This window comes from Gopherus flavomarginatus, chromosome 8, assembly GCF_025201925.1.
Source record: "Gopherus flavomarginatus isolate rGopFla2 chromosome 8, rGopFla2.mat.asm, whole genome shotgun sequence".
Taxonomy (NCBI): Eukaryota; Metazoa; Chordata; order Testudines; family Testudinidae; genus Gopherus; species Gopherus flavomarginatus.
Window position 1 is genome coordinate 14,565,517 of NC_066624.1, and position 16,187 is coordinate 14,581,703.

The 16,187-nt window shown below is 44.0% G+C and overlaps 1 protein-coding gene across 4 annotated transcripts in view; it reads left to right on the forward strand.

Moving 5' to 3' along the window:
* Nucleotides 1-2,929: 2,929 nt before the first annotated feature.
* GRIA3 (glutamate ionotropic receptor AMPA type subunit 3) overlaps nt 2,930-16,187 on the forward strand; it is a 208,190-nt gene continuing 194,932 nt past the window's right edge. For 2 of the 4 annotated variants that reach the window (XR_007775845.1, XM_050964486.1), the window contains exons 1-2: nt 3,419-3,602; nt 4,666-4,824. Coding sequence is in view for 3 of the 4 variants with exons in the window: in XM_050964486.1 (XP_050820443.1) it covers nt 3,512-3,602; nt 4,666-4,824 (250 nt within the window). In the remaining variant the exon portion in view is untranslated. Of the gene's footprint in view, nt 3,080-3,253; nt 3,603-4,665; nt 4,825-16,187 lie in introns of those variants that run through there. The other 2 variants (XM_050964485.1, XM_050964487.1) reach the window with 2 other exon arrangements.

Sequence of the window (16,187 nt, forward strand, 5' to 3'; positions counted from 1 at the left end):
TCAGCCCCCAGCAGAAGAGAAAGAAAATATGTCAACAGAGGCAAGACAAAGGGAAGTGGGGCTGTAGGAAGGGGGAGCCAAGAGGGATAGAACTGGGGTGATGTGGGGAAAGAGACCAAGGCAAATGTGTTAGGGCAAGAGTGGAAATGGGGGCGGAGTCTGATATAGTGGAGAGAGGAAGGAGAGCTCCAACCAGAAAAATGTTGAGAAATACTGGATTATAAATATGTAGTGTTGTTGTAGTCATGTAGGCCCCAGGCTATTAGAGAGATAAAGTAGGTGAGGTCATATATTTTATGGGACCAACTTCTGCTGGTGAGAGAGACGCGCTTTCTAGCTACACAGAGCTCTTCCTCAGGTCTGAGAAAGGTACCCAGTGTCACAGCTGAATAGAAGGCAGAAGAGAGAGAGTTTAGCATAAGCAGTTAGCATACATTGTAAGGGAGCATTCCAGGCGAACTGGCCCATTAACACCTATTGAACGAAAAGGGGGGTTAGTGAGTTACAGATTGTTGTCATAAGCCATAAATCTAGTGTCGTTATTAAGACCATGGTTTTTAGTGTCTAGCAAAGTTATATCGTTAAGCCTCTGGACTTGTATTTCAGAAGTGTTGTGCAGGTTTCCTTTGAGGATGAGGACTGATAGTTCAGAGAGAGTGATCACTTTGTGAGAAGTGTTCGCCCACAGGCGATAGGATGTTTTTTTCTCTTATTTTCCTTTGAGCTCATTCGAGAGCATAGTGTTTGTCTGGTTTCACCCACAGAGGGTATGGCTACACTTGCAGCTGTACAGCGCTGCTGTGGGACCGCTCCCGTGGCAGCGCTTTGAAGTGCGAGCGTGGTCACGGTGCCAGCACTGGGAGAGAGCTCTCCTAGCGCTGCAGGTACTCCACCTCCCCGTGGGGATTAGCTTACAGCACTGGGAGCCACACTCCCAGTGCTGGGGCACTGTTCACACTGGCACTTTGCAGCGCTGTAGCTTGCTGCGCTCAGGGGGGTGTTTTTTCACACCCCTGAGCGAGAAAGTTGCAGTGCTGTAAAGCTCCAGTGTAGCCAAGGCCATAGTTGCTATTGGGGCATTTAGTGCATTGAAAGAAGCACAAACTCTCTTGTTGCAGGGTCCTAGTGCCTGGGCTCCACCCTGAGCTCAAACATGTATTCTGCAATTAGCCCCTTAACCCAAACCCTGTGGGCCTGAATCAGCTGGCACAGACCAGCTTGGGGAGGGGGTGTTAATTGCAGTGTAGACCTACCCTATGAGACTGCAGCTGATTACAATACACAGGACAAACTATACTAACCCATAACAGAGAACATAGACCACAGGAAGCAGACTCTGAGCCAAACAAAGACAGAGGTTGATTGAGGAAAGCTGTCCTGCTGGAATCAGAGAAGGGGAGGCATCAAATGGGGAACAATCTTGCCCAGGCTTAGGAGATGGACTAGGTGACTAGTAGCTCTCTTCCATCTCCATTTCCAATATTTCCTCAAAACATCATGAAAAGAAAAAAGCTGCAGGGTCTTTATACTGACACATTAATAAACATGAGCGGAATGCAGTATTTTCACCTCCAAGAACTGTGCTTTCCAATAGCAATGCCATAGCCCCACGTGCATGTCTGAGCCTACAGAGATAACCTGTACTCATCAGGACATCTGAGAGGACTTTGCTATCTGCTACCCTCTCTCTCTATTCCCCTGTGGCCCATCATGTAGGCCAACCTACATTTCGTATGCTCAGGACTATCTCTAGATCTTTCTTTTCCTGGCAAAGTAAATGTAAGAGCAATGAAAACTGCATTGGGATCCAATTCTCTAGAGACTTGGTTTGAAAGGGCCTAATCTTCCTCATGAGCAAGATGAGCCAATCATTCACAAGGAGCTTTTTTTATTCTGCAGAGCACCAGAGGCGAATGAACAAGGGAATGTACAGAAATGCATCAGCAGGGGGAAAAAGAGGGGGAAAAAATGTGCTGGACCAACTAAGAGCCAAGGTGTTAGACAGGCAGGCTTCCTGGGAAAGGGAGAGGCACCCAGTCAGGGATCCCCCATCCCTTCTTCTCTCCACTGCTGGATTCTCCTTACCATCTTCCTCCTGTTCCTGGTGGCTCCCCCTCTCTCCTTCCTCTTCACAAATGCTTTCCCTTCCAATGGCTCCAACACCACTTCTTGGAGGGCTCTTTCACGTGTTAACACCCCCTCTGCTCAATTCCTGGCACTGGTGGCTCTCCCTCCTCATCCATCCCAGGCCTCCCTGCCTCTCCTCACCCGCTCAATCTCTCACCCCTTCCCTTCTCATAAGCCATTTTCTCCCCTTCTCTATCTCCTTCCCCCACCCCTGTAGCTCCACCATCTCTGCCTGTGGTGGTTCCTCCACACACTGCCTCCTCTCTGCAGCTCTCCCCTTTCCATCACCCCTCCACTCCTGCCTCCCTTCCCCACCACTAGCTGGAGTTTCCCCTTTGGCAACCCTCTCCTTTTATTTCCCCTTCCTGGTGGGGCCCCACTCAATGCCCTCTAAACCCAAGTGGGTGCCCTACTCAGACACTCTCCCTTGGGGGTGGGCAGAGGCATGATCCCTGGTGACTTCCTGCTTCTCTCCCACTCCCCTTTCCCCCAAATCCTAGGGAATGCCCTCCACACCGTATCTGGTGGATTCCCTCCCCCCAACCCCTTTCTCCCCACATCCTCCTACCCCCGAAGGGTCTCCTTTTTCTCCTCCCCCCTCAATCACACTGGGTCTTCTTTAACCTCCACTACCCCCATCCCCATCCCTGCTGTCTTTTCCTCCCCACCCCTCCTATTCCCCGCACCCATTGTTCGGTCCGCGGGGCAGGCAGCGCTCCACACCAGCACCAGCTGCTGTGGCTCCCTGATTAGGTCAACCAGCCTCTCTCTCCTTTTCCAGTCCTCCTTCCTCCCTTCATCCTTCCTTCCTCCCCTTTCCCCTCTCCTCCTCCCTCCCTCTCTCTCTGTCCTGCCCCCCTTTCTCCCCTCCCACGCTCCTCCTCCCCTCGCCTCCCAGACACACACACACACACGGGCAATGCAGCTTTAAAGGCTGGTCCACGTGAGGCTGGTGTGTGTCTATTGATTGCATCTCGGGGCTGCTGCTGAGGCGGCCGAGCGCCAGCGCTGGGGCTTTGCAGGCTGGGGGGCTGCAGTTTGCGGGGAGGACTGGAGGATGTGCGGCTTGAATCCAACGTCAGATCAAGTTTGATCAATAACCCCATCCCGGCCCAATTGGAGGAGCCTCTCTGACGGGGAGGGGGGGATCGTTTGCTCGTCTCTACCCACCATCTTTGGGGGGAGTCCCCGCTTTTGGGGGGAGGGTCTGCGCGTGTGGGGAGCAGTCCAGGCGCCCTTCCCGGTTGGGGTGAAGAGAAAGAAGGGAGCTTGCAACATCCGCCGCCTGCTAACCAGCATTATTCTTATTTATCGCCTCTCCCGTTGCGCCCATGCTTGTTCTGTCAGTTTCGTTTTAGGAACTGAATTGCAGGGGCTGAAGAAAATGGGGCAACCCGTGCCTCAGACTCTCCTGCTTTTGGTGGCGGGGCTTTTGGGGGAGTCTTTGGGAGGATTTCCCAACACCATCAGCATAGGTAAGCACCATCTTTTCGGAAATGGAACTTGAGCTGAGCCGAGTTCTTGCATTTCCTTTGCATTTTAATCTTTAAACCCCCCCTAGGGGAAAAGGCAGGGGTCTGGTTAAAGCAAGGCGGCTGTTTGTATGAAATGAGTTGCGGGGAAAGGGGGGGGGGCTGCATTGTTCTCCTAGATCCCTGGTGGTCTAGGAAGAGAGGGACTTTCTCTGGGGATGGAGGTGGGATAATGTATTATCCTTTCCATTGGGCACATTCCTGGAAGTCACCAGTGTGGTTTCTTCTGAAAGTGTAAAAATCTCCCATGATCAACTTACCTTGTTTTCAACAGAACAGAGATAAACAGCAGTGTGGAAGGACTTCCGTGCCATTTCCAGCAGTAGAGGCAGAGGGCTTTGTGCGCCCTAGGCTGGCACCGTGCGTGGGAGAGCAGGGCAGGGCAACAGAATCACTAGAAGAATCAATCTCCTGCCTGCCTGGCTAATGGCACAAAGAGGGGAGCTTTATGAACGTAGTTTTCGTTATTATTTAGCTGTAGGAAAAAGTTTCCTGCCTATGGGCTTTGGGGGTTAAGAGACTCCAAGCCATGCTGAATTACTCTGTATTTGTTCACCTCAATCCCCAAAGGGAGATTTGCCCTATGTTCATATGAAATCATGCCCTAAAGCAGCACACTGTACATGGGAAAAGCAGGGAGGGGGCATGCCAATGTTTAGTCTCTCAAATCCACATTTGGGGACCTAAACAAAAGTGGCCTGATTTTCAAAGGTGCTGCTGAACACCTGCAGCTCCCATTGATTTCAGTGGGAGTTTGAGGTGCTCAGCACCTTTGAAAAACAGGGCACTTCTTTATTTTCACCCCTGTATATGGCTTTAGGAGCCTAGCTTTAGGCATCCAGGACTGACATTTTTGGAGTACATATTTAATATATGCACTATATGCATATCTCTAGCTTCATGTGTTCACTGCTGCTATGTATAGCCTGTAAATATAGCTTATTGTACCTGATATTCCTACGGAATCCTTTTCAAATCTTTGTCCTTTTATTTTTTTTCACCACAGGTGGACTTTTCATGAGAAATACTGTTCAGGAGCACAGTGCATTTCGATTTGCTGTGCAGTTATACAACACAAACCAAAATATCACGGAAAAGCCCTTCCATTTGAACTATCATGTAGATCATTTGGACTCCTCCAACAGTTTTTCAGTGACTAACGCTTGTAAGTATCTGCATGTTTTTCTGTAATTGAGTGTGCTGGTGTCCCTGCTTGCCTTTTTTTTTTTTTAATTCTCCCTCATAGAGTGGAGCTCTAATTAATATTTCATGTACTCTAGTGCAACAAATGTGGTACTGACAAAAGGTTTAATGGGTCTGCAGCATTGCATGGTAGAATAATGTCTATGGGAAAGTTTTATCACCACTTCTCTTCACCCCTTAAAAATGTAAATTTTTTTATATTGTTTTCAGAGATGCAATAGACTTATTTATAAAGCCAAAACTTATAGTCTTAGTTTAGCGAATCCCTGCTGATGATACATATCACTTTACTGTTAAGCATAATTTCGCAAGTAACACTGTGTAGGAATAAAACATGGAAAATGCTGTTTTCAAGTGACCTTGAGGGGACAAAACTAGATGGGCTTACTGGCCTCCTTCTGTCCTAAAGTATCTTTTTTTTCTTTCCCCCCGATGGAGAAAGTCCTGATCAAAACCAGTGAGACTGCAAACTGAAGAATGCTGTTATGGCTGAGGGGAGTGGGAAAGGGAAGAGAAAACTTAGCATTTTGAAAAACAGCTCTGCACGTGCAGTAGTTCCAAATCATTTGATTCTCCAGTAGCAATCAGTGCAAACTAGAGGTTGGAGGGGAGTGTCTGTGTGCTTAGAAACAACATCCCTGCCTGAAAGTTTGGTGTGTGTTCTGCATTTAGCGAGACTTATTCAATTGCCCATAATAGTGGTTATATCTGAATGACGTTGCTATGCAGTTTTGAACACTGGGAAAGTTTCTGAAAAGAAAGCATTGTACTAATAATACACAGTACCACATTGTTATTTGTAGATTTAAGACCTCATATCTTGAACTGCTAATTGAGAGAGCATTTCATGTGTTTGTTTTGTGATATGATCGTTTTTGTACAGTTCCTCTCTAGATCTTTATAATCTAAATACATATTTTGTTAAAAAGGCTGAATGACCAGATAACTTAGCTTCCTCTAAATTTGAAATATTTGCCCACAAACCTGACAGTTAGAAAGCATACTGTAAAGAAATTTCTGTGAACTATGTGGACCGCTGTTCTAATACATACCCCATGTGCCTCCTTCCTAATAGCACAGAGTTAGCCTTTTTTAAGGGGGTTGGGATTAGGACTTAAAAATCTAAGATACCCAATTATAATATTTGGTAATGTGTAAAAAAGGCACAAAAAAGTATGTCTGTTCTTTCCATCTTATTTTACTAATCCTATCCTGCCTCAGCAGCTCTTACAACAAACATCTGGCTGTTAATCCTTAATCAGTATAATCCCTTCAAGAGGCTGTATCTCAAATATAGTTTCCTAAATATCAATTATATGGATTTAAACTAAATACATTAAACAGCAAGGCTGATTAATAATTAAATTGGGTTTTTTTTTAAACTTCTATAAGTTCCTCTTCACAGATGCCACTAAGATAAGTGGGCCGTGCTCCCTTGGTCAATGGTCAGTTTATTATTTAGCCAGTGCATTGCTAATCTTCCGACCGCTAACCATGTTTGAGGGTTGCGTAGCACGTGAAAATTATGGTAATGTAGCAATTTTATGATTTGGTTTTCTGTAGCAAACTGAAAATTGTGCTGCATATTCCAGGGAACATATTATTGTGTAGTGAAATTTGGGAAAAGTTAAATCCTTGGAAGCACCTTAGTACAGGGAATATCAACTTTGGCAGTGTATTGAACAGTAACATATAAGGGTAAATAAATAGAAGAGAGGAAATGAAAAGGTGACCTTGGGTCTATCAGTGCCACTGACCTCATGAACTAGTAGAAGAAGAATATTTACAATCCTACCTTCTGAACACTTAGCCTCTTTGCAGTTACAAATAAATAACTCGAAGGGCTGTCATTCTTCTCAGATCTGCAAGCAATTATCTTTGAAAGTTGGAATGCTCATACATACCAGTGCACTAGGATGAACTAATGGCTCTTCACGCTACATGGCTCCCATGTAAAACTGTCTGGCCTAAGTATCCCCAATCAGATCGTTGTTCCCTAATGGAGTAGAAGGTAATTTCAGGGGGCAGTGTATTAGTGAAGGAATGTTCCTCTCTCAACATTTTTACTCCTCTTGAAAATGAGAATAAATTGTCTCAAGTGCTGTCACACAACCTTTTTATCGATATCTGCAATTGGCAGGGATCCACATTCGAGAAACCTGCAGTGACTCCACTGCCAGTAAAAATCACTGTGACTGACTTTGTGAGGGGCTACTGGAAAGGACTGAGGGGAAAATCAGTGACTGTCCCATCTGTAGTCCAAGCATACTGTGGGTTTTAGTCAATATTCATAAACCATCCAATGCTGTTACCCTGCTGTTTTGAGTTGGAAGTATTTGAGAGTAGAGGGGGTGTGAAGGACAGAGTGAATCAAGGGGGCATCTTACTCAGAAAAATGTTTTGATAAGACTGTACATCCCACTTGGTGCAGTCTGGTGCATTCTAGAAGAAGAAAGAAAAGGCTCTTGTAAATATCTTCACAAGACAGAGATAAAAAGCCACCTCCGCTAGGGGTGATTTAGCAATATCCCAAGTGGGAGGGGAGGGTAATTCCTTCAGGGGCAAGAAAACCCCTACCCCAAACTCCCTCTAATCCCCCCTTTTCAATTAAAATACTGCATAATCTGTTTTTTAATATAGTCTCTGTACACCCTGCTTCCATTCTCAGTACGGAGCAGATATATCTACAGTAGCTGTCCATCCATCTGTTTATTTAGACTTATGCTATCTGCAGAGAGAGAGAGAGAAAACACTCAACTAAGAATTCAATTTTTCCCTGAAAAAACAGAATTAAAGTTTATTGCTGAAGTTTTTGTTGATTTATTACATATTTTAAAATATGCACCCATCCATCTGCAGAGAAAACACCAGTGGAAAAAGTAACTCTAGCTCTATATAAATAAAAAGCAGGTAAAACACAGATATTAGATCTTTTCTTCAAAATTTCTCACATAGGGAGTGAGTTGTCTTTGTCCAAATAATTTGAATGTAACAGCTGAAATGTATAACTTCATCACTGAAGCATGTTTCAGGTTTATATTATAACCTCTGATGGAGTGTGTTAGCATTAATGTTGAATTATGCTTAAGGTTCTGTAGATCATATTCCCTAGAAATAACCCGCCTATGTCTTTCTGCTCTGCACTTGCAGTGCACTACAATACATTGCTCTAGCCTCTGCAGTGTCAGCTCATTAGCACACAGATCTCATATTCCCTCTCTGCACTGTCATTGCAAAAATTGCTGTTGTACACCTTTACAGCCAACAAATGTGCTCTTGGATTACATACCGTTTGCAAAAAGTATTTAGAAAAGTAAATCCAACCTTAAGGTTATTCACTATGGAATTTTGCTAGGGAAAGCATTACCTTTAATAAAAATCTGTTGATCATGTAATGGTGATGGTGGGATATGTAAGGGGAGAAAAAGACTTTGATTGCAGAATTTAATTAATCTACACAAAGACTCCCTCTTCCAGCTAAATCCAACCTATGAGCTGCAAATTCCTGTTTCATCAATTTTTCTAACTCATTTCTCATATTTCTGCTAACCCACAAAGTTCCTTTTATATAACAACAAATTTTGATGTTTACTGTCCTTTCCACAGGCATTTCTTCTTTAACTAACTGAAGGGAGAGAGTATAATTACCTAATTATCCTAATTTGCCAAGATCCATTGAACTATTTGTTTGGGTGCTTTCTTAGGGAGTAACATTTGTAGCCTTATTTGAATATTGTTATTCGTTGTACTTACGTTCTTTGTAATTAATCTTTAAAATTCAATCTGACAGGATTTTAGAGAAGAAACACTTGCTTTTTGTTGCTGCAATAACATTGTAGAAATAGATACTGCAAAGAATGTAACAGGAAACATTTCCTATTTAATTTTATTTATTCCAACACACACACCCCCTTTCTTGTTAGCTGCTGCTCAGTATTTCTTTTTGCCAGTGGGCAGACAATTTGTTTTCCTCGCATCTGTGCTCTCTTTGGCCAGCTGGCAAAGGACACTGATGCTCAAAGTGGTCAGCTCCCTACTGCCAAAGACTTAAACGTGTCTCTGTAAAATTCTTGCAAACTTTGGGCCTGATACTGGGGGTTTAGCCTGAGTAAAGACTGCAGATTAAATCTCTTACTAGCCTGCATGGGGAATGGGATGAGGGTTGTCTCAGTGTTAAATCCTTAACACAACACTGTAAAATGTGCTTTCAGAATAATTCTGTTCCTAACAGTTTAGCAAATAGCTTTAATACTATGGATAGTCCATAATTAGGAATCATTTTATTTAGTGCTCTGTTTAAAACAAAAAATCCCATGTTCATTCAATTGTTAAAAATTAAAAGAGCTGATGTTAAAATTGCTGTGTCTTTGGGCATGTGGGACGATAGCAAAAAATTGTGTTTGCACTAAAAGTTGTAACCATTTAATGGAAGAGAGTTTGTGATTAACCTTATGGTGATTTTGTTGCCAACAAAGAACTGTGATACTTTAAAATAAGATTCTATTTTAAAATTAAGTTGAAAAACTTAAATGAAAAAGTTTCCTTCTCCCTTTTCAGATGTCATGATTTTATTCAGTTGATTTAGTACAGGAGGGGGGAAATGTCCAATATGATAAAACTCCATAAGTATGCTCAATGCTTTATGAAGCAAGCAGAGAGGCAAACTTACAATCTAAGACACCACACATAGTCCCACTGATCAGTTAATTTTCAACCAGAATTTATGCAGGGGTAGAAGTCTGCACATGCATTTCTTTTTATTGGACTGCGAACAAAGCCCCACACAAATAGTCTTCGTTACTCCAGTGGGACTGGTCACATAAGAAGAGAGCTGTAGGGTCAAGCCAAATCTATGACAGTTTTGAAACAGTGGACAGCAGTTCATCTCCAAGAGACTATGGAGACACCCTGATTGAGAGAGAAGCATTGGTGAGTTGGTGTGTTAAAACAGATTTGTAAAGGGTAGAGCATTTGGGATTTGATCCAATAAACATTGAAATCAGTGTTTTTTTTCCACTGAGTTCATCAGACATTGGATTAGGCCCTTAGTGACTAGGAAGTGGAGGCTATGCCAAGTGTTGGGTTGTCATGAAAGAAGATGAGAAGGCAAGAGTGGGAGAAAGTGCTAATTTTACGTGTAACTTTAATGAGTCTTTATCAGCACAATCCAGCAATTGTATGTTTTTCCCATTGAAAGGGTTTAAAATGCACACTTTGCCATCACTCTTTCATGGAATACAAATTTAGTTAAGACTCTGAGTCCTAGTCTTGTTTTATCAATATATCTGAATGATTTATTTTGAAGTTGCAATGTTTTTGTTTTCTACTTCGTTCAGTTGAAAGTCAAACAGACAAATAAATATCTTTGAAAAGTATTTCTGGTGCATTTAACATAAGATATTTTGGCTTCATACTTAGATATTTATGCTATAGTTTAAACTATATGTCTTAGTGAAACTTTACATGACAATGTGCTAAAGCAGTCTCCAATTTTCAAGCACCAGGGGGATTTTTTTTCTCTTCCCTACGTGTACATGATTTATATGTACCCATCAAGGGGTTGAAGATGTCCCTAAACGTCATGCAGAAATGCTGGGTACTTAACATTATTCCTGTTTGTCTTCAAAACGTTAATACATCTTTGCCTTACGATGTAGAAATCTAGAACTTAAACTATGAATTTTCCCTTCAACCTTTTAATTTAGTTATTTAACAATGTATACATTCAAAGAACATGTTAGGAAGGCTGAAAGCACTGTAATAATGTATGTTACAGGGATCGCAAACTGGAGTATCTATAGCGTCTAGGAATCTGTCTTATGCCAACAAAGTTGTGGGTGGAACATGTATCGTTATGTGCTTATAGATGACATTTTCAAGGAAAGTCTGTGCCTTTTTTGGTTAATCTCTCAGAAATTAGTCATTAAAGGTGAAACTACCCCCCTTTCCTCCCCGCACAAAACTAGAGTGAACAGGGAAATTGGCTTTTAATGTTGAAAGGAAGTGCATGTGTGCGTGGGGGTGGTGGGGAAGAGAAAGAGAGAAGATTATGTCAATGAATCCATTCTCAGCTCAGTCTGGGGACAAGGCAGCCCCTTGATGGCTGCTTCCGCAGCCTGTGTACTGAAACGCAGCCACAATCTCTCTCCCACTTACTCTGGGTTCCCAGCCACTGGCTCCTCATAACCCTCTTCCTTCAACCCTTAACATTTCCTTCCTTGCTAGCATAGTCAGAGCCAGTGCATAGCCCACCATCCCCAGCATGCAGAAGGTTCAGGGGCCCCCATGTGCAAGTTCTCTTAAAAAGGGGCACTGTATTGCAAAGTATCTTGCATAAGCAATTGAGCAAAGAGTGAATTTCACTTTGTGTCAGATAATAGCCCTTGTGAACAGCCTCTTGCGAGAATGGAGTGACCTCTCTGATCACTGGTAGTTAATTACTTTGCAGGAATATTTGAACATGTAGATATGCTGAAAGGTGTCTTTATTTATATATATATACACAGTTTGGTCACTTTCACTTGTACATCATGGGGTTACCTTTGGAGCATCTTGTATTCTAATCAGAATTTGCTTGGGTGCAGTAGAACCTACTCACAGGAATTCCAAATGGGAATTTTTAAAAAGGCAGAGCTATATTGTAGCTCTACCTGCTCTTAACCCCTCCCCCTTTTTGTCATGGAAAGAGAGTTACATTAAAAAATTGAACCTAGTTAATACATGAAAGGTGTGTCCACTCCTATGTAGTGCTGCCTGAAATGTATACATGACCTTCCTTCTTTGTGTTCAGTCCGATATTTCCTATCTTTACTTGAGAAATTGTTTTCGTTCTTAATTTGTTATCAATAACTTTTCATAGATGAGCATCAAGTATATGGTTTAAAAAACGGGACTTCTGTACAGGTATGGCATGGCTCAGTGGCACCAGTAAAGGCACTTGACATCAGGACTCATGTGTTTTAGGCTTGGCTCTTGCACTGACTCATGGTGTGACTTTGGGTAAGTCAGTTAGGCACTCAGAGCCTCCATTTTGCCATCTCTGAGACAGGAATAATTAGATTTCCCTACATCAAATAGATATTACAAGGCTGAAGCAATGTTTGATTGTAAAATACTTTGAAACCATTGCGTAAAAATACATTTTACATCTTAATCAGCAACCCCATCCCCATCCTCAAGCTTGACAAAATAAAATAAATATTGTGCTTATTAATGTTGTGTCCTCTCTAGAAAGATATGTCCACAGCCTTCTGACAGCACCAGAACACATGTTCTTGCTGTACAGCAGGCCACCTGTCACTGCAGAAAGCCACAAAGGAAAAATACCCAGTTCCACACCTGGGATTTGCAAAAGCTCTTAGCAGGGAGGAGAACTCATATTAATGAGTTCCTCACTTCCTGCATGCTACAGCTCTGTATTCCAGGTCTGGTCTACGTTACTACAGCACTTGCATGGGCTGTGAGAGGAGGTGGGAGGAGATCCCCACTCTATATAGGGGGCAGTGATACTGCACCCTTTGGGAGGCATTTAGTGTAGACACACGTAGTCCCCCCAGCACAGATAAAAATAGCAGTGTAGATGGTGAGGCCTGGCTTAGCCAACAAAGTAAAGCTGCCTGAAGAGTATGGGTATTTACTCAAGTACATTACCATGCACGACACTCTACTTGCCCAAGCTGTGCGCCGCCCCACTACCCCCATCGGCACTGCTGCTTTTAGCACATAGTGTTCCACTGCCTCCCTGCTGCTGGAGCCTTCCCCTGCTACAGGAAAGACTCCAGCAGCAGGGAAAGCGTCTGGCGTTGCCTTTCCCTGCTGTCCCACCCTGCCAGATACTCCCCTCACCACAGTAAAAGGCTCCAGCAATGGACAGCTGCTGAAGTCATTTCCCACTGACCCCTTCTGCCAGAACCTTTCGCTGATACCTGTAGCTACACACTGCAGTGGGCATGGTATGCTTCTCAGCATGGTGTCTAGCTATGCATCCCCTACAGTCCGCCACCGGTGATATAGTGTAGACATAGCCATACTTCCATGAGTGGTGGGAGGATAAATTTCTCTACTGGAGACATGATTGGCTGCTGGCTTCCCCTGTTCTGCTCTGCTGATGGTGCTATGGTCTCACTCCCATCAGAATCCCACAGCTGCTGGTTTTGGCAGGACACCTAGTATAGCAAATGTTGGGGCTTCTTGACTCCTTTCATTTCCTTGGCTGACTTCTATTTGGCAGATGTCAGCCAGAGGAAAGTACTATGGCTCTTGTGTCTGAACACTAGGGATGCTTTGGGACACCCCCTGCTGTTGCACAGAGTTTGCAACACAGTCCCAAGCGAGAAGGCAGCCTTGGGTTGCTATGTAATTCTAGTGTTGACCTCTGGGGGAAATGACCCTCAAAATAGGGTGCAGAGCCTCTGCCAGCTACCAGCCACAGCAGCTAAAATGAGGTGTTCTGAACCACTAGTGGTCATGGTCAATTGCACCTTTTGCCCTAACAGAAGGCTGCTAAGCTGAACTGCAAACTTCTTTTGAGGAGTAATAACTGGAAAGTCAAGATGTAGGAAAGTTCACAAATGTATTTATAATGCCAACAGACCCTGGTCATCATCAGGCAGGACTGAGCCTGGGACCTCTGGAGCTTGGTGCGTGAGCTTCTACCGCATGAGCTAAAAGCCAACTGGCTGTTAGCTAAGGCTGTAGAGAAGACTCATTCATTCATTCATATTCTCTTTCTCTCTCTCATCTCAGTGCCACTAGATGGTACAGAACACCACACCCTGTAGGTGTGTGGTTTACATATTCTTCAGTGCTGCTGTTAGTAATGTCAGTGGCACAACTCCCAGTGACCTCAGTGGAGAGGCATCAGCCCAATGAAAATAATATTGGTCAAACAATGCTGAAAAATTGAAATGAAAATCAAGATCCCAATCCTGAAAGGCTTCAACATAACTCCCATTGACGTCAGTGGTGAAGCCAAGAAGGGAGTTGATGGCACTCAGCAACTTGCAGGACCGGTGCTTTTTAATTTGTATTTTTATGCTGAGGCTAATGGTTTGTCAAATGACTAACCGAGTGAGTGTGAAGAATTTCACAGTGGCAGCATCATAGCATGGTTCTTTGTCTGTCTTTGTAACTGTGATACGGATTCTAGTGTTCCATTTTTTAATGTTTATTTTTTTCCAGCTGGTGAACTTTCCCTGGGCTGCCTGCACCATGACAACTTGTGAAATTAGTTTTCATAAATGTGCAGGACATTATTTTTTCTGAGACTTCACAACTGATGTCTCTAAGTTCAAATTCTAATGAGGCACAGTGGTCTTAGAGCTCAGGGTCGTATGCATTTGTTGTCTTCCAACAGTTAGACAAAAGTTATTCAGCTGCATTCCTCTGTTTATGAACTACCAATCTGATATCCAGTTTTTCACTGAATCTGGACTAATTGAAACTGATATGGAGCTGAGGCTTAGAGATTCTAAATTGCCTTATAAGTTTAATATTCTTTGATATGGGTTTTTCTTTTCATTAAAGTGTTTTAGCCCCAATCTTGCAAGCAGAGCATCGGTGTCACAAGGTGTTTTGCCTGGGTAAAAGATGTGGGATTTGGCCCTAAACATAATTCCTTTTTTCTTTTTGAATGTCCATTCTAAAGATGTTTCTTTATGTTGCTTATTATTTGTAGCAAACCTAAGAGCAGTCTTTTTTGTCAAACTGGGGTCGCTGCTTGTGTAGGAAAAGCACCTGGAGGGCCGGGCCAGTTTCTTTACCTGCCCCATTCGCAGGTCTGGCCAATCGCGGCTCCCACTGGCCGCAGTTCGTGCTCCAGGCCAATGGGAGCTGCTGGGAAAGGCGCGGGAGGAGGGACTTACTGGCCGCCGCTTTCAGCAGCTCCCATTGGCCTGCAGCGGCGAACTGCAGCCAATGGGAGCTGCAATCGGCCGGACTTGTAGACGGGGCAGGTAAACAAACTGGCCTGGCTCGCTGGGGGCTTTCCCTACACAAGCAGCGACCCCAGTTTGAGAAACACTGCCTAAGAGTGTGTGATGGGGTGTGTACCCCACGCAGGCCCTGAATGGGTTAATGTGAGCCGAAGTGGCCAGTTAACGTACCTGGCAGTACTAATGAGAGAGAGAGGGAGAGAGAGAGAAAGGTTTAATTGATAATGAAGCCTGGCTAGGGAAAGGCTGGGTGGTGATTATAGAGCCAGGAAATTTGCAGCTAAAAGGGGCTGCAGGAAGAAAGTCTGCAGTCACTCTCTGGGCAATAAAAGAAGTAGGATGCCACCCAGTGAGTCTGCAATGAGTCTGAACGAGTAGACCTTGGCTACCAGCTACAGGGTCCCTAGGCTGGAACCCAGAGTAGAGGATGGGCTTGCTCCCCGTCAGCCTCTAGGAAGGTGACATAAAGCTCCCTCATGTAAGGAGATAAAGACATTCAGAGCCTTAAGCCAAGGGGGTGCATGGACCATGGGGCCCGGAACTGGGGTTGAAGACCATGGGGCCCAGAGTTGGGGTTGCAAGGGCATTGGACTGTTATTTGTGGATCTTTGTTACCCCAGAAGGGAAGGACTATATAGTGAACTGGCCAGAGGGCCAAGTCACGACGAGGGCATATCCCGACTCATGAAGAGAGCAAGAGGGGTCATAGCATGAGTAACTAACGGAAGGGGGTGCCAGCCACAAAGGGGCCGTCTTGCAGTACGTGAACCTCTTTGCAAAATGTAGTAGGTGTTTTAGCCAAATATCAATGAATGAAAAATGTCACAGCGAGAAAATGGACATGGCAGACCTATTCCAGCTACCTCTGTTTTCTTCTGGTTCCATTCCTTCAAGCACGCCAGTGGTAAGCTCCTAACCATTAACAGATACGTGTAATGATAATCCTAATATGTATTGACTTGACTGTTTTAGACGGCTGTGGCCTTATCCTTCACAGCAACATTACTTCAGCAGAGTAATTCATACTCTACAATGGGAGAACAGGGCCTGAACTTCATGTAGCCTGAGTCTACAGAGACATGTGGTTGGTAATGATTCACAGTGGATGGGAGACACAAGATGACTTGCAAGATCTCTGTGCTTTTCACTACTGTGCATGTGTATTTCTGTATTTTTTAAATTAAAAGGCAGATCTGCCCACACAATCTTCTGTGGGCATTTACCACCACCAAAATAGGATATATTGTTTATTAACAGGCTTCCTGTGAAAACCGTTCTCATTCCAGAAAAGAGCTCCACCCACATCCTACTGTCACACCACCTCAGGCTAAGGCCTGAAGAGATAGATGGGCTTCACTTTGTCAACAAACTCAGGCTTTGTTGGGCAAATGGG